Here is a 17773-nt window from a genome sequence, read left to right on the forward strand (position 1 = left end):
CCATTACCTAATGGGTATGAATACCAAAGCCGTAGCAAGGCAATACTGCAGAACGACTGGAATGCTACAAGGCTAAGCCGAGAGGCTGCCCTGTGCGTTACCATTTGGAACTCCAGTATCAGTAGTAAAATAGGTAAAACGAATACAGAACAGAATGCATTGTATTGATGACGTTTACATTTAACAAAAACAATGTTATTTTGATTCTTGCACCCTTGCATGTATAGACCTTATCCTTCGGGCACTGCAGCAAACCACAACTCAAATCCTGCTATTTATTTGAAAAATGTCGCATGACTCTCGCAATGTATGCTAGAGATCTCGCTATGAAGACACAACAAATATTTAAATTAGTATATTGCGGCTGTTTTCGTCAACATATTTTCTCTTAGTACATATACACGACAAAATGTATATTTTGTGAATTGTCGCAGCGAAAATAAAATTGCGGTATTTTTGCGCAGCGACTGGTCCATCTTAGTGCATCTACCCCTAAGTCTGTAGAACCTAGTAACTGGATAGAGCGTATGGAGCTGTCTCTCTCTGTCAGACTGGAAAGGAGGCGATGGAAAGCCTTAAAGTCCACAGACTGGTTGATATGGAATGCCGAGATAGTCTTCGGCAAAAAGACTGGATTGGTACGGAGCATAACCTTTGTCCTGTTCTCCATAAAAAAAATTAAGCAGGCTTTTGCAATGTAGAATGCCTGCATCTCACTCAGATGCTTTGTGGAGGTAATAGCAAGCAAGAAAGCCACTTTGAGCTTATAATACATATAATTTGTATAAAAACACAATAAATGCAAAATATCTTATCTGAACCAGCTCTCCTGTCAAGTCAGTTCTTGAAAGCAAAAATGGCATTGAGGTCTGTGACCGCAGTCCTTTTGTTCCAGCGGGGGTGGGCCATGACTGTGTCACAGGCTCTACGAGCAGCTTTGATATATCTTATTCAGGTTCTGGGGTCTTTGAAGGTAAATACATATACAGTAAATGTTTAGCCTAAATTTCAAGGGAACAATGCTAACACATGTGCATTTAATGTATGCTAAAACATACACTATTAAATTCTTATGTTAACTAAATTAGTATGGTCAACTGGTTAAAGCAAAGGACAAGAAAACAGGAGATCGATCTAATGTGTTATAATGTGACCTTAGGTGTGTGTTAATGTACAGTGGAGAAACTAAAGTAATTCCAGTCGGGTCAATGTGCCACACCTTAAGTCCCTCCAGTTCCCCCTCAAGCTGTTTGGAGTACTGTTCACTTCTTTCTCGCAGCTTCTTCTCTTTCATGGCCTCAGCTGTAGCTTCTTCTGCCTCAGCTTCCAGCTAAGGAAAGAATAAAGGGCCTTGTTAAGTTAGGATGAAAATAAAATGGCACCCTCCAGCCCCCTGCCATCTCCATACCTCATAACAAGTCACCAATCAAAATTTTAAGAACTGGGCCAGTGCAGTATCACAGTACTGTGCTATTTTTGTCTAACTTTTTAGCCTGAGGGGTTTCTTTCCTTGTGAAGAGAATGATTGTTGTTCCCTAAGGAGAAAAATTACAAAATCTTAGTTTGAGACTCACTATAGTAATACAGAGAAGGCACCAAAAAAAAGTGTCTGTAGGTGGCTCACAGCTTCCTGCCTCTTTTTGACTATTCTATATGAACTTCAAAATAATTCAGTACAACATTATACTAGTTATGGCAACTGCCTTATGATTCAGCAATAAACCACTTCCAGACATAATTGCCTACAATTGTCATAATTCACCACCCCACTGGAACCTATTAGCCTCAAGTATTTATCATTTTGCTGAGTGTGTAGATCTTGCACACAGAATGCCAGACAAAGCACTTGAAATGTTTAAACCACATCAGGTCCAATATAAACTGATTGAGTACATTAATAAATCAGGTTTTCATCATTTATTTAGATTTACTAATTTATAATTTGTTTATAAAAGTGTTTGGTGGCTACCTCTAATCAAGTTGAGAGAGTACTTTCTCTTACTGTTTGTATGACGAACCTAACAAAGCAAAGCATGTGTGAGAAATACATTTGATTAGAGATAGCCACCCAACACTAATCAATATTTCTATTCAAAATAAGTCCAATATTCTGGACTTGATTCTCCCATTGTTAATTTGTTCTAGAATGCATCATAAACATTCTACAATTGTAAAGCTCTTAGTAACCAGCACAAACATAAAAACATACTTCAACTGAGAATAGGAAAATCTGAAAATATCTATAAACAATTAAATGTCCTTCCTTGTTTATAGTAGTTCATTAGTATAATTATATTTAAAGTTTCAAATAATTTAAGGTTTCAAATATGATCAGACCTAAAAAAAAAAAAAAAAAAAACATTGGCAGAAAAAGTATGAAATGCACTTATTCATAAAATCAAATTTATTAAATCAAGTAGGATCATATTTATTATATATATATATATATATATATATATATATATATATATATATATATATATATATATATATATATATATATATATATATATATATAAATATATAATTTTATGTTAAAATACAACAGATTGTCATAGATTTTAATATTTTTTGCTTTAAAAATCTGAACTGCATCGTGCTGGAGGACACTACAGTTTGCGCAGGTAAATTTCACCTAACAAACAATTCCAGGATTACTTTGAGGGGAGTTTGCACCAGACAAATGAAAGCAATGATTCAAGATGGAAAGAAAACTTTCTGGGAAACTATCAACCAGCTCAGTGAGCCCAACAACTCCAACTCAATGAAACTGCTCCTGAAGATGACATAGCCTAGAGCAGCCTCCCCTCTAGCCTCTAGTGTCTGGGGGATCCCTATCCAGCAGCAGGGACCCACAGATTCAATTGACAGTCTGTATTTTGTGCTCTAGTTTGGCTTTGTTATCTTAGGAGAGGCCTACCTCCTTCTTTGCTCTTTCAGCCTTCCGGACATCCTGCCGCAAGCTCTCCACCTTCTGCATCACCACCTCCATCTCCTCCTCTTTGTCCCGCAGCTGCCGGGAAAGCTTCTGTTTGTGGGAGCGCATGTCTGTGACTCGATCGTTCATCTCTGAGAACTCCTGCATGGCCAACTTCCTCTGGATGTGGGCATCCTTCAGCTCTTTGGTTTGGGATTTTAGCTTTTCGCTTGTATCAGTCAGTTCCTAAGACAAAACAAATGGAATGCTAAATTCCATTCTGTATGGCTTTTGTAGCTTGTCAGTAAGTTTTCTACACCATACTCTGCCTAACAGTGGAAGCTAAATGTGTTGCTAATGGTGGTCAAAAAAAATTACATGTACAGGACAAGATGTATACAAATCACAATATTACATATATGGTACTTTAAAGTGTGGGGTACACCTGAAATATACAGTACTGAAAGAAACTGAAAACCAGCGTCTCCCTTCCAGTCCTTAGCTGTAACTTTGATTACCTCAATACCTGGCCCCATAACAATGGAACCAAACACTCTTCTGACCTCATTTCTGTATTACTTTAAAAACAAATTACGTGTAATTATTTAACATTATCACTACTGTAGCTGAGATGTTTTTATTTCAAAACAGTATGTAACGTATTTATTTGTTTTAAAATACAGAACAAGAACATGAGCGCTTTAAATACACCAAAGCATAGACTATAAAATACATATTTTTTGTAACAAAGGATATAATTAATGTTTGTATTTGACATTGGAAATAATTAAGTGAAGGGAGGTAAACAAATTAATGAAAAACCATCATGAATCTCCAGTTACCTTATACAGATCATCCTTGTCCTGCTTCAGCATTTTTATTTGCTTTTCAAATGCCTTCATATGCCTGGAGGCTTCTTCCAGATCTCTTCTTGCATGGCTTGCTTCTTCAAGCTGCTGTTCTAACTGGCCTGACTCTAAAACAGGCAAGAATGAAAATGAAAAAAGGTAAAAACTTAATTTTATTGCATGACTTACTTTGTTGTTCAACTATAAGCAACTAAAAGATTTTGACTATTTCACTCAGACAACATTTATTTCAGAATCTGTATTATAAAAACAAAACAAAAAAATCAAAGTTATCTTTTGAGTTTTACATTTTAAAGGATTTTTAACGTAATTCAGACTTGGTAGGGTTCCTGGGCTCCTAAAAAAGCTTAAAAAAAACACAACTGGAGTTAGTACCCCGTACTAAGCTTAAAAAATTAGGACTAAAAGGATGTGCATTTAGAAAAAGTGAAAGTGCATTCTGCAACTACTGTCTATCCTAGGTTTGTTCAAACTCTGACAGGAGTGCTACATTTAAGATACGCAGTTATATACATGGATAATACTTGTTTACATGTACAGTATCCATAAATTAACATTAACTATATTTTACATAGAGTCCCATATAGTCAACACATAATTAGCTTGAAATTAGTAACATGTAATAGTAATAAGGTTAATGATCAGCTTACTAGTAACATACTGGCAAAATATGAGGCAATGCTAAAACACAGCATGACAAAGAAACAAAAGTAATCGTTCTACATGGCATGCTATACGATACGATTTGTTTTTGTGTTAGGGCTCCTGTATATGTTTCTAACTCAACACGTATACTCTTTTACATAATGTAATAGGAACAACATTCTCCACAGCTCCAAGTAAACAGGATGAACTGATGAAAAAAGAAAGCTTACGATTTGTTAATCCTAATTTTAGAACCAACATAGCATGACACAAACCTGACCAGTCTTACAATGTTCTTGCTTGAAATAAATTACAGAAAATTAGTCTGTCCTTGCCAGTTAGAATGGAAAGTGTATTGTGAAGGTATTGTGTTGCTTGTGAAATCTGCAATATTGAGTAACAAACTGAATTAGATACTTCAATGCAGCTAGAAGTTACTTGTGACTCCTACAGTGATTAATGTCTATTTATTTATTAGAATTCTGCAAGCACTGGAACTTTCAAAACACAGACAAACTAATGAAAAATATGATTAAAAAAATAAACAAGGCAAAGATCTTAGCTCACTCAATAAAAAGATAAAGATTTAAAAGAGAAGCTTCAAAACACTAAAAATAAGTCGGGGGGAATTACAATGCCCTTTAATCCAAAAATGTGTATTGTAAAAGTGAAAAACACTGTAAATGTTACAAACCTAGAAATAAAAAAAACTTAATACTTAAGTATTGTAACTTCAATGGGCACTGTTCTCCTCTGAAAAAATATTGTGTCCATAGCAACATTAAATGGTTTTGTTAATTTCCCTCATAGTATTTAAAGCCTTTATTTATTTTTGCTGCTATTTTCTATATGTTTGTACTCCATTTGATCTCAAGTGATATTATAGACTGATATCTGGTACTATTTTATATTGCAGTGTTTGTTGTGCTGCTGGTTTTTCCTTTATAAAAAGGTGCATTCTATTTAAGCTGGGTACAGTAATAGAACCATTTACTGTATATGTCTGAACCATGACACAAAGAGAAGGAATATTGCAACTGCTTAAAATTCAGGTGTGCTCACATAAAAATGCATTGGGTTTGCTATCAGGATACAGCTATCACTATGGTATGCCTTGTTTGCCACAAACGACGAATAAAAGTTATGCCTAAAATATACTGATGATTCCAGCGAGTGATTTTACAATTACCCAAGAGCAAAGCTTGTGATTTGTACTTTAGCTTGTTTTAGGATAAACTGAAATGAACAAATCCTAGCTGTTCTTATCACATCAGGTACCTTTCAAACAAGGGTGTTAAACCAATTCACCTCTTCATTAAGGTCAGCAGGGGGAGTTGGTACCTTCTGTTTATCAAATTTCAGCTAGAATACTATCGATATTTGAAGAAAAACATGGAGCAGTTTTGGACTGAAATGTCTGACGACTTCTTGGAAATACGACAAAATAAGGTAATAAATCAGGAATATGTTTGCAAAGAAATCTTTCAGACTAGAAGAGTACTTAGCGCCTGATACAGTTTTCTTTAAAAAAACAAATAAATAAATCTGCACAGTTATTTTTCTTTCTTTTTATTGGCAAAGTATAAAGTTTCCTTCTTGTTTTCTACAAAAAAAAGTTATAACCTTGACCTGAGAAATCTAAACCACATGCTACAATGTCATTAGCACGCTGACTGGGTATATAAGATGTCCTGATTTATGGAGGTCCCTGACGGGTTGTAGGATGAGGAATTTGATAAAACAGCTCCAGATGTCATTTTTCTCTAAAGGTGGATTTTAACAAGGTTCACCACTAGCTATGCAGACACAGCATGCACAATATATAACCTGACAAATGATGGTTTCATTTAGGGTTGATCTTCCTGCAAGACCACATGCTTTCAAATAGTAAAGGTTTGCTTGGATTTTTTATTTTTTTTTAAACATTTACAACAAATGTTTTAAAACATATTTTTAAATAAAATGTGGTGTTGTGAAGATACAATTTGAAAACAAGAACACAACACGAGACTGAGCAGAAATTGCGGAAGGTTTTTGGTAATTGGCCTTTACCACAGGAAGTGATACAGCAGACTATGAAGTTAGTGTTGTGCCTATAAAATCTACAGAACCCTTATGTAAAAGTAGGCAGTGTTAATAAGACTTTAAAGCCTTACTGCACCGTAACTTAAAATGACACACCCACAAACAAGCATGAGCATGTAACTGCAAAGATATTTGTCAAGCAAAACTGTTAAGAGATGGCTCTGTTTTTTGCCCTTCAGTCAATCTGGTAGAAATCCCAATCAATCACAAAAAACAGGGACAAGGACAATGAAGTTAACATGTCTACCTGAACACTCAGAAGCCATATCATAACATTAACACCATAATGTAAGTGACTTTTTTTTTCTTGACATACAAAGCAGTTGCAGATCTTATTACTCCCTTTAACTCTATAAAAACAGATTTACAAGTTTAAGGGTGGTGGTATTGTATGTTTGGATCATTACAATAGCTTGGTAGTATTCATTTCATCTTACCTTCAATCTGTTTTTTAAACTTTTCTATTTCTTCTTTCAAGCTTCTGATTTCTATTTCTTTGCTTGCAGCTACTGGTCCATCTACACTGGAATACTGCAAAGCCTGAACCGTCTGTGTTGATTCTAAAAGAGACATTTAATTTAAAGTTATAAGCTTTCCTTTACCTTTATTTTGTGTGAAAGAAAAATATGTACTGAAAAGTACTGTTTGAGATCACTTAAAAATAGATTTTACTGTGGTTGTCCCAAAGAGATAGCCACAAACAGGTACTATAATTTTAAAGGAATCATAGCCTAGTAGGCATCACTAATCTCTATGCAGAGTTAAGGTCTCTACACACCAGCCACGATGCAACAAGCGAATGTGTCGTATGACGCACCGCACCACGACAAAAAATAAATTGAACGTGTATTTTTGATACAAGCTGTTCATACTGCTTGCGATGCGACGGTCAACATGAGAAAAAATAGGACTGGTGTCTATTTTTGCGAATTTGTTGCGCGGCAGCAAGGGAACTGACCAATTAGGAACAGCTTCCCATGCGCGCCTTCAGTAAACAATGGTGAAAGAAAAGATCATTCTTGCAGTATCAAAATGCCTGAAGGTAAACGATAGTTCCAATCTCAAGTTAACTCTCTTGCAGCATAAACTTGTATTGGCAGGTATCATGGCTGCTAAAAAAAAACTATATTACAGTCATGGTGGTCTTCTGGACTTCTGTTGACAAGCTCTGCTAGAATAGATGGTGCTCAACCAACAACAATCAAGGCTTGGCACTTAACAAAAATTATAAAGACACGGTGATGATTGAGAACACCTGTTAGTCCATTTCCTGGGAACTGGATATAGCTGGTGTGTATGACTTGATTACCTTTACTGAAATAAGTATTCTGAAAAGCTACTACGTATTCTTCATGTTTATTAGCTGTATAACAGGACTATCATATGTATTTTTTTTTTTTTTTTTTTTTACATCTGATGATACAAATCAATGGAGAGTCGCCTGTCACACTGTGTTTGCTTGTCACCACTGGTGTGAAAGATAGTGTCGCAACGAATGTACCATTTTACCGCAGGACAAATCGCATTGTGTCCAGTGTGTGCACACCTTTATTCTTACATTATTTCAAGAACAGAGAATTCTGGCCTTCTGGAGAGAAGAAACAATGCAAGGGTGAATTTAGCTGAACTCCAGCTAGTGGAATTCATGACAACTCAATATTGGAACAAACATTCCACATTTCATGTAAAGCTACTGAAAATAAACATTTTACTTGCAAAATAAACTAATTTAACAATAAAAGTGTTGCACCTTGAAGCTTCCTGCTTAGCTCAAGCTTCTCTTGCTCTAGACGTCGTATTCTCCTCTCATAAGCTTCAGTTGCTAAGCTATCCTCTAGACTTCTCTGGACTCTGCTGTCAATTTCTGTTGAAGTGGGTCCGGAGACCTCCCTTAAGCATCCTCGGTCAGAGAGAGTACTAAATAAAAAAAGGAAACACATATTATTCGAATCCCAGGTAGAGGCTGGGCAAACAGATGAATACAGTACAGATATATTGCATTTCAGTTGTATTGCCGCTTGAAGGAGCAATTGCATTGATGCGAATGCTGTATGTTTATGACTTTTCATTCTTGCTTGAGTGTAAAAATCTACTATCTACCTCTAATTGCAACTTGATAGTAATTATGCAATGCAATCAGACGTGTGTCTGAAATACTGTAGATATCCATGTATTAGTTTTCAAATATTTTTTGTATGATACTTTGTCATCTGTGAAAAGGGGAGTGATACTGTACAGGCAGACAAAGTAGTGTAGCGTAGTGTGTTCAACATTTCACTGCAATAATTACACTATGTAACACAATTTTTGTTCCTGGGTAGTAAGTGTTATTTAGAAGATTTAGAAGCGAGTAGTTTTTCAAGATTTACGATTATACTGTAAATACAGTATAATTGTAAATCTCGAAAAACTATTCACTTCCAAATCTTTTGTAGTAATTTTTGTATTACTTTAGTATAAATACATGTTAATTTGGATTCTTATGTTGTTTTTTTCTGACTTTATGTGAACGAAAAAACACACATTTGCCTGTTTTCCAATTGGAAATAGTGATATTTTGAAATATCACTGTCCTGGTCACAAAAGCAAAGTTTGTGGGGAATAATAGCCATTTTCTATACTTTTGAGGCATAAGCAATTAGGAAATAACACTTACTACCCAGGAACAAAAAAAAAAAAAAAATTGTTACACGGTGTTATCATTGGACTAGAACCCTTTTAGAAAGTAAATACAAATGCACGTATACTATATAAAGGCTTGCTACTTTTTGATTTTAAAATCGCTAAACCTTGTTAAACGTTCAACTGAAATAAATGTACATAGGATTAATGTTGGTAAAACCACTCGCTGTTTTTTATTTTCTTACCAAAAATAAGAATTTAAAAATCATCCCTAGTTTGTGATATTTTTATACTTCTTGTCTGTCCCGTCTCTGTTCCACTCCGAATGGCTAGTGGTCGCTGTCAGTCAACTCAGTGGTCCCTTAATAGATTAATGTAGTTTCACTGTCAGTCACGTCATCCTGTTCTGACATATCTTCTTGACTGAAGCAGCGCTAGAATGCTCTCATTCGTTTAAATGACTGTCAGTCACCAAGACCTGCAAAGACTGTGCACTTTCACTTGCAAGCTATAGCACCTGTCATTCAAAGCACCTACATTTTTGCTATAGGTATATATGGTGACAGTTTCTAAATTGATTTGAAAATGGGGTGCAAGAGGAAAACACTTAATGACTATTGTGCACAGTCTCCGTGGCAGGATAGAGCAGGCTTGTCTGCTTTACCTTCCAGTGACTCAGTCCAGCTGTGCTGAAGCAGGAGAGGGGTGGAGCTCACCCGTAATAGAAGTGCAAGTTAGTTCTGTTCACCTATCTAATGTTTTGTTCTGTGCATAATATTTTTACTTGTAAATTTATGCTGTCTGCGTAATACACTTATATTCTGCATTTTCTATGGTTTATTTTGTTTTAATTTGTGTAAGATCTTTATCTATACAAGGTATAGCTTCGCTGTGACCAAACATCATTTCAATTAGAATGTTGGTAACAGTGGTTTTGCTGCACGTTACAGTTTTTTTTTTTTTAAAGAACAAAGGTTGGTTTCACCCATTCTCTGCTCAATAAAAAATAGATTGAAAAAACATTAAATTGTTTAAAAATAAATGTCGACATTATTTCGATTTGGCAAAAAAAAAAAAAAAATCAAATAGTAGCAAGCATAACTATATATAATTCCAAGGTCCAAAATACTGTATCTAGGTATGTCACATACTTCTGAGAAGTCATTTGTTGCAGGGATACACCAGACAAGGCAGACGTCAGATTCCACTAATTTTATACAACTGGCTACACATTACCCACATGTATTCCAGCTTTACTGGTAAAATAAGATATACAGGGGTGTTAAAATCCTATCTGTAAAACACTGTTACGTAAATCTTTTTTTCTCTTTAAAATCGGAGCTCACTTTGTGAACTGTGTAACAGGGGCGCTGAGGGTGTGGCAGCAAATGAAAATTGACCATGCATGACTTGAGGATTGAGCAGGTTTCCACTGATATAGGCACATTTTATTAAAAACAATAGTGACTGGTTGAGTTGTTTTCAGTGTTTGATAGGGTATATCCAGATTATCCTGTGTTTGGTTTCTCAAATAAAAAATGTATATATTTCTTACAAGAGAGTCTACGGAGAGTGCAAAGCACCAGAAAGCTATACTAGGCCCTTTGCATAATTATTATGTTGGCTTTAATAAAAGGTTTCTCATTGTTAGTTACAGTGCCGTAAAAAAAATATTTGCCCCATGTCTGATTTGTTTCGGATCATTGTCTTGCTGCATGACCCAAATGCGCTTCAGCTCACGGACGGAAGGCCTGACATTCTCCTGTAGAATTTTCAGAAACAGAGCAAGATTCATGGTTCCTTCAATGATGGCAAGTTGTCCAGGTCCTGATACAGCAAAGCATCACCAAATCATGACACTACCACCATCATGCTTGACCACTGGTATGAGGTTCTTACTGTGGAATGCAGTGTTTGGTTTTCGCCAGACATAACGAGGCCCATGTTGGCCAAAAAGTTCCACTTTTGACTCATCTCTCCATAGAACATTGTTCCAGAACTCTTCAGGATCATCCAGGTGCTTTTTGGCAAACTTGAGATGAGCATTAATGTTCTTAGTGAGCAGTGGTTTCTGCCTTGCTACTCTGCCATGAATCCCATTTTTGTCCCAGTGTCTTTCTGATGGTGGAGTCATGAACACTGACCTTAGCCAAAGCGAGAGAGGCTTGCTTGATCCTTGGATGTTGTTCTAGGTTTCTTTGTGACTTCTTGGATGATTTTACGCCTTGCTCTTGGAGAAATTTGGGCAGGACGGCCACTCCTGAGAAGATTCACTACTGTCCCAAATTTTCTCCATTTGGACAATATGGCTCTGACTGTGGTTTGGTGGAGCCCCAGAGCCTTAGAAATTGCTCTGTAACCCTTTCCAGACTGATAGGCATCAACAACTTTTTTTTCTGGAGGTCTTCAGGAATTTCTTTTGATTGTGGCATGATGTGCCTCTAGAACCTATGTGTTGACAACTTCACTCTGATGGTAAGGGCCAAAGTTAGTCAGATCTATATTGGGCAGGGCTGGCCCAAATCAGGCCTGATTGTTAACCAGAGTATTCAAACAGCTGACCTTAACTATCCCTTTAATTAGGTTGAGTTAACTAGGGGGGCAATATCTTTTCACACCTGAAGACTGCATGTTTGATTACCTTGCACAACAAACAATGAAAGAAGCACCAAACTTTGTCATTTTTTCTCTCAGACTCCCTCTATATACTACTACAACCCACAAAAAGATCTGACCAAATTCAATGTGAAATGTTCAAAAATGCAGAAAATCAGACAGAGGGCAAATGCTTTTTCACGGCACTGTACTATAGTTTTTTGTTCAGGTTAATGTTTTTAATGTTGTAAACATTTTAAATGGTACATAATTAAACGGTAATGTACTAAACATTTACAGTACATACTTTTTTTAAATTTTTATAATAACTGCCAAATAAAAAGCAAATAGAAAGGAAATACATGCATTTCCAAAGAGATTTTGTGCATCACTTGTAATGAAAATGTTTAAGATTTACTGTTTGGTATTCTGTCCTAAACTAGCAGTTTGTCATTCATAAACTATTGTAACAAATTATATTTTGAATAAATGGGGGTGGGGGGTGAATCTGATTATTGCCTTTTATTGCAACCATAGTACCATTCAGTAGAATGAAAACTGTAAAGGGGTGCTTGAGCTGAAACCTTCAGACAGAAGGGGTACAGTTTAAAAAATACAAATAAAAAAAAGGCTGAAAACCACTGTTCTAGATAGGTTATAATAAACTAACAGAAGGTCTACACATTTAAACTGAGTACATTCATTTACTGTTAAATGTTTGGCTAATTGCAAACTGTTCACATTACATTAAATCATAACACACTATACTTACCAGTTACTAGTATATGTAAACCCAACAAAAGGTAAATGATGGCCAGAAAAGGCAGTGTGTGACGGTGGGGGCATCGTTTCCTAAAGAATAAAATACAATCAAATACTGTAACATTTTCATAGATTTCCCTTTTAACACCGTCCTATTTAAATGAGTATTGGGAAACAAAAGGAGTTATACAGAAATAGCTCTAAGATAAACAAATACAAAACATTGTTATTGCCTTCTACGGCACTGACAAACATTTTATTTTGTGTGTGTGTGTGTGTGTGTGTGTGTGTGTATATATATATAGGGGTACTCAAGATTATTAGTGTAATAATAACACTATAACATTAAAGACTATCTGCATGAAGGTAAGCAATCTGTTCTTTACAACACTTCCAGTACAAACAACTAACCACTATTATAAAATAACCCAAGCTGCACGATGTGCATAATCATCATAATACTGTACCTGTTTGCATGTTAGGTATTTAAAATCATGACCACTTACTCTAGGTGGTCAGGCTGTTGTGGTTTTGTGAATTAAAAAATGCCAACTCAGCCTTCCATTCCTTTGATACCTACATCCCCACCACACACACAGCTCTAGGATGAACTTAAATGTTACGTTCTATTTTTCACAAAAATAAGTTGTAGATAAAAGAGAACAGTTCACATACAGAATTCTTTAAACAATCATCATCTACGTCAAAGTTGGACGTATCGGTAGGACTGCTGACTTCAGGGATATAAGGTGCCTCACAGTTTCGGATGTTGTCCCAGTCAATGCCAACAAAAAATTGGTGCTTCTTAAAGTCCTCAATGCCATTCTGGCCAAGCCGGTGTTCCCTGCTGCAAATAAGCCTTCGAATCAAGTCCTTGGCATTTTCAGATACGTCCATTAGTTGTGCAGGAAACTGAAATCTCTCCTAAAACAGAAGTAGCAATATCAATAGCAGTACTAGTAGTCTTATTAACTGAAGAATGACTATGACTGTAGTTATGCAATTTAACTCCTAATAACCCTATTTTTTATTTTTTATTAAATGGTATGTCAAAGTTGGTCAATAAAATGTAGAAATATGTGATACTTGGTGTCTAAATTCAGGAAAATATTTTGTGATGTTGCTAGGTAGGTCAAATCCTTGAAAAAAAGCATGAGCAGTGATGGCTCTTGAAAAATTATTGAACGGAAAGCAAACTATTTGTAGCTTTTGTATCTTAATATTATATTCCTTAATACAAGTCACCTTTTGTAAACATAAGAAATACAGTACCTATGAAAGTGTGCTTGTAAGCAGAATACATAAAACGCCAGTGCCATTTCTTGTTTAGACGATTGTATATTGTGAGTATCAAACCTAACAGAGACACGTGAATTGAAGGGTAAACCGTTTATTAGTAACTGGGAAAGAATCTGCTGGCTCTCAGTTACCATCACTGTGCAACAACTAAACCACACCATTATCTTTTCAATCCAATTCATAAGTACAAACAACCAAGTAAATGCAATATTCTTGATAACTGTCTGACTAACAGCAAATTAACATCCAATTTACCACCTTTTTTTTTTTTTTTTTTTTTTTTTTGGAATAGAATATAAATGTTCTACTTCTTTGGCTGAAAAAACATCCCAAAGGCTTTCATTATCCAGTGAGCAAAATTTGCTAATCAGTTGCACGCAGAGAACACTGCTGAGTGCTCCCTCACTAAGTAATTTATGATTTAAGATACTGTTGCATTTAAAAAGGGAGTGATTTGATTTATGTTGCAGAAGAAAAACAACTCCACACGTGTGAAGAATACTTTGATTTGTTTCACAAGGGACCAGCCTCGTTAGTATCTGGAAGTTACAGTTAGCATATATCACTTACTTTGTGGTTCATTATTTTTCCATATGTCTCCACTAAAGATTCTGCATAAAATGGAGTTTCTCCATAAAGCATTTCATACATGCAGACGCCCAGGGACCACCAGTCACACTCGGGACCGTACTTCCCCTTGCCATCCTCCATTGCTTGCAAGATTTCAGGGGAGATGTAGTCTGGCGTTCCCACAGCAACTGAAGACTGAACCTGCATTGTGGAAAAGAATATCAATTTAAGGTGTTGGATTTTAACTTTAGAATATGTGTGTAAGGACAGTAACTACTGTATCCTAGGCATTTGTTACCTATTTTACCTCACTCTTACCCCTAGATCACGACATCAAAAAGGTTTCAACAAGCAGCATGTCCAACTAGTGCAAAGGTTTTAATTTTTTACTGCAGTACAAATAGACTGGGTGGAGCATTTGTTATTTATTTTTGTTTGTTCGCTTAGGACTGGCAAGACTGGTATAAAAGTAGATTTGTTTTCTATTGGCCGTCAACAGTGTAGAAATTCTGAATTTATTATTTCTGTCTCAATTCTTGTTTGAAGGTGTATGCACTGTTAATTGGTCTACCACCAGAAATAAACATTACTGGTAAGTATTAAATCATGAAAAACAGTAAGTTTTCTAAAGTTAGAAAACATTTGTCTGTTTTCTCCCACACTTACTGTTCCATCTTCCATGAGTTTAAGGCAGGAACCAAAGTCTGCAAGCCGAATGTGTCCATTCATATCCATGAGAATGTTATCTGGTTTGATGTCCCTAAAAACAAAATGATTAAGTACTTATTACTCTAACTTTACTTCTCAGCAGGGATGCTCAAAATCTAGTGGCTGCAGGAGGATTTTCTATCTTGCCGGATATTTCTTGTTTATATTTTGTGGGGAAAGTCCATTGTAGAAGTGAACGTCGCTTTCTGCATTCTCTTACTACCAAATTGCTGTTTCAGCCACGCACATTATGACTGATTGGGGATGCTACCAATCAAACTGCTATTTCGGCCACATGCATTATGAATGATTGAATAACCTACCAATCAAACTGCTGTTTTAGCTGGACACATTATGAATGATTGAAGATGCTAACTTTTGTACATTTAACATGTTTTGGTCAGATGACAATAGAAATAAAGGAATGGATTACGATCTTCAATAAATACACCCAATGTTTGTTACAAAAAAAATACATCATAGAAGAGAGGTGGTATTCTTACTTCATTTTAACAAATAGAGTACCACAAGCAGTCCAAACAAAAAGTTTCCATCATTGATATTATACAACATTAATCGGAAAATAATACTAATTTGAGATAAACGTTTGGCAGAATTTTCCGAAGACTCCACCCTTTATCAAAGCTAAGCTCAGTCATTCTAACAACGTCCTATGGAGGCTTGACAAAACTTGAAAATAGCGTTCCAATAACTGTTACCTTTATAAGATGCCACACCAGTTTGTCTCAGTGATAATAACTTGCTTGAAATCATGATTTGGATGCGATATGATCAAGACAAAGATCAGTAATACAAGCAAGAAAATCCATACATTAAATTAAGTCAATGGTAATTGGAAATATAGTATTTACTGTAAGAATAGAACAGTCTATCAATGTTCATTTGTTATGAAAGGTAAGCTTAAAGTACACACAGCATCCAACATACTGAAGTCATAATACCATGTTTCCAAACAACGTTCTTATACTTTCAATCTTCAGTTGCAATTGTTTCTCTTTTTGACACTTCTTTTGTGAGGGTGGTTGGTTCTCATTCATGCATTTTTATAAGTTTGTTGCACTTTTGCCAACCTTAGACCTACATTTTTTAGTACTGAAAAGACATTTAATGAAGTTATTTAACAACTTAACAGAAAAATACATGACGTTTAACGTGTATCAGTTTTTCTTCAATTTAATAAACCTAAATATTTTACATCACCTATGTGTGGACTATTTCCTTATAAATAATTAAAAAATAAAAATTATTAAAAATAAATAAAATAATAGCAATCATAAATAAATTAAAACAAACGACAAATATGTTAATTTTCTATTAAAAGCCTTTGTGTGTGTCCTGGAATACTGTGATTTACATTGCGAGTTTGTAAATGCTTGTGAAGTCTGAGTGGAAAACATTGATTGGCTGTGCTAGCAGTCACTTCACGGTCACATTTCAGTCTCGAGAGAAAGGGAAGCCATACTACCGGACACTACAAACAGCCATGTTTAGTAAATGTACATGATGTGAAAGTGCAGTTGCTTATAACCACAAAGTTACACAAAATGTCAGTAGTTTTGGGGTAGGCTAGGCCCCAATCTTTGGACTTGGGATTAGGTTTGGCAACTGGTGATGGCAAATCTGGATACTTAGTAGGATATAACAAGTGGAGTTAACACTATATATTTTAAATAAAAACAGTTTTTATTAGGGCTGCAACGAAAGGTACATTTTGACCTTCGAAGGTTCGGAACACATTACTGAAGGAAGGTTCGAACCTTCGATGGTACTCATTTGCATCATTTATTGGTGACGTTACGATTGCTACTTGTTTATATTTGACTGAAAATCCTATTATTTTACAGGTAATCCACATTAATGGAATAAAACATTTACATGCAATTAAAAAATACACTATATAGAACAATAATCATCTTTTTAAAATTTAAATAAAAACACATTGTTTATTTACGCGTAATTGAGCCTGCTTGAGATATATACAGTAATCACTGCACAAGCACTGCACCCGAACTGAGCATAGTGTGTTGTCTACGGTCCTCCTCGGACTCGTGCAGGGGAGGTTTCCAAAACCACCGATTGGTTAATATAGCACCTTTGGCAAAAAGGATAGATATGTTCTTAATGTTACCCATGAGTCAATCCCAGTGAAAGCCACACGTGTCATCGATAGACAGCACATGAAGCTCACTTACTCGTCTGGCAGACGTAATGGCTATTAAAAACGCCACCTTCAATGAAACAGGCACAGTTCTGCTGACGCCATGGGCTCAAATGGGGGACCCATAAGGGCCCGAGGTACCAGTTCTAGATCCCACTTGGGGACCATAGTTTTCATGGGAGGATAAAGCCTCCGAGCCCCTTTAAGAAATTGCACTGTCAAGAAATGTGCCCCAGGGGACACACAGTCAGTTTTGTCACAGCACACTGATATTGCTGCCAGCTACACCTTCAAAGTGGACGCTCGTTTTCCTAGTGCTTGGCGTCCTAGCAGACTGTAGTATCTCTACTACTGCATCTGGCAAACCGGCCAGACCCAGAGTTGGAGCTGGGCTGGGTTCGGGCGCCATAATAGCCCTCAGGCTTGGCTCAGGAGGTCCTTGCGCAGAGGGAGCTGCCACCGCTGATCCGACAACATGTCAGAGAGGAGAGCAAACCAGGGGCGTCTCGGCCATCTGGGTGC

At 36.1% G+C, this 17773-nt stretch overlaps 1 protein-coding gene across 5 annotated transcripts in view; it reads right to left on the reverse strand.

Moving 5' to 3' along the window:
• Positions 1-17773, reverse strand: part of LOC121315989 (serine/threonine-protein kinase MRCK alpha-like) — a 207675-nt gene that overhangs the window by 55546 nt on the left and 134356 nt on the right. For all 5 annotated transcript variants that reach the window (XM_041250646.1, XM_041250647.1, XM_041250649.1 and 2 more), the window contains exons 6-14: positions 15031-15124; positions 14365-14565; positions 13171-13419; positions 12506-12585; positions 8267-8433; positions 6954-7076; positions 3760-3893; positions 2921-3163; positions 1220-1330 (exon numbers count right to left, since the gene is read on the reverse strand). In XM_041250646.1, the coding sequence (XP_041106580.1) occupies positions 1220-1330; positions 2921-3163; positions 3760-3893; positions 6954-7076; positions 8267-8433; positions 12506-12585; positions 13171-13419; positions 14365-14565; positions 15031-15124 (1402 nt within the window). The remainder of the gene's footprint in view (positions 1-1219; positions 1331-2920; positions 3164-3759; positions 3894-6953; positions 7077-8266; positions 8434-12505; positions 12586-13170; positions 13420-14364; positions 14566-15030; positions 15125-17773) is intronic.

The sequence above is a fragment of the Polyodon spathula genome, chromosome 5, assembly GCF_017654505.1.
Source record: "Polyodon spathula isolate WHYD16114869_AA chromosome 5, ASM1765450v1, whole genome shotgun sequence".
NCBI lineage: Eukaryota > Metazoa > Chordata > Actinopteri > Acipenseriformes > Polyodontidae > Polyodon > Polyodon spathula.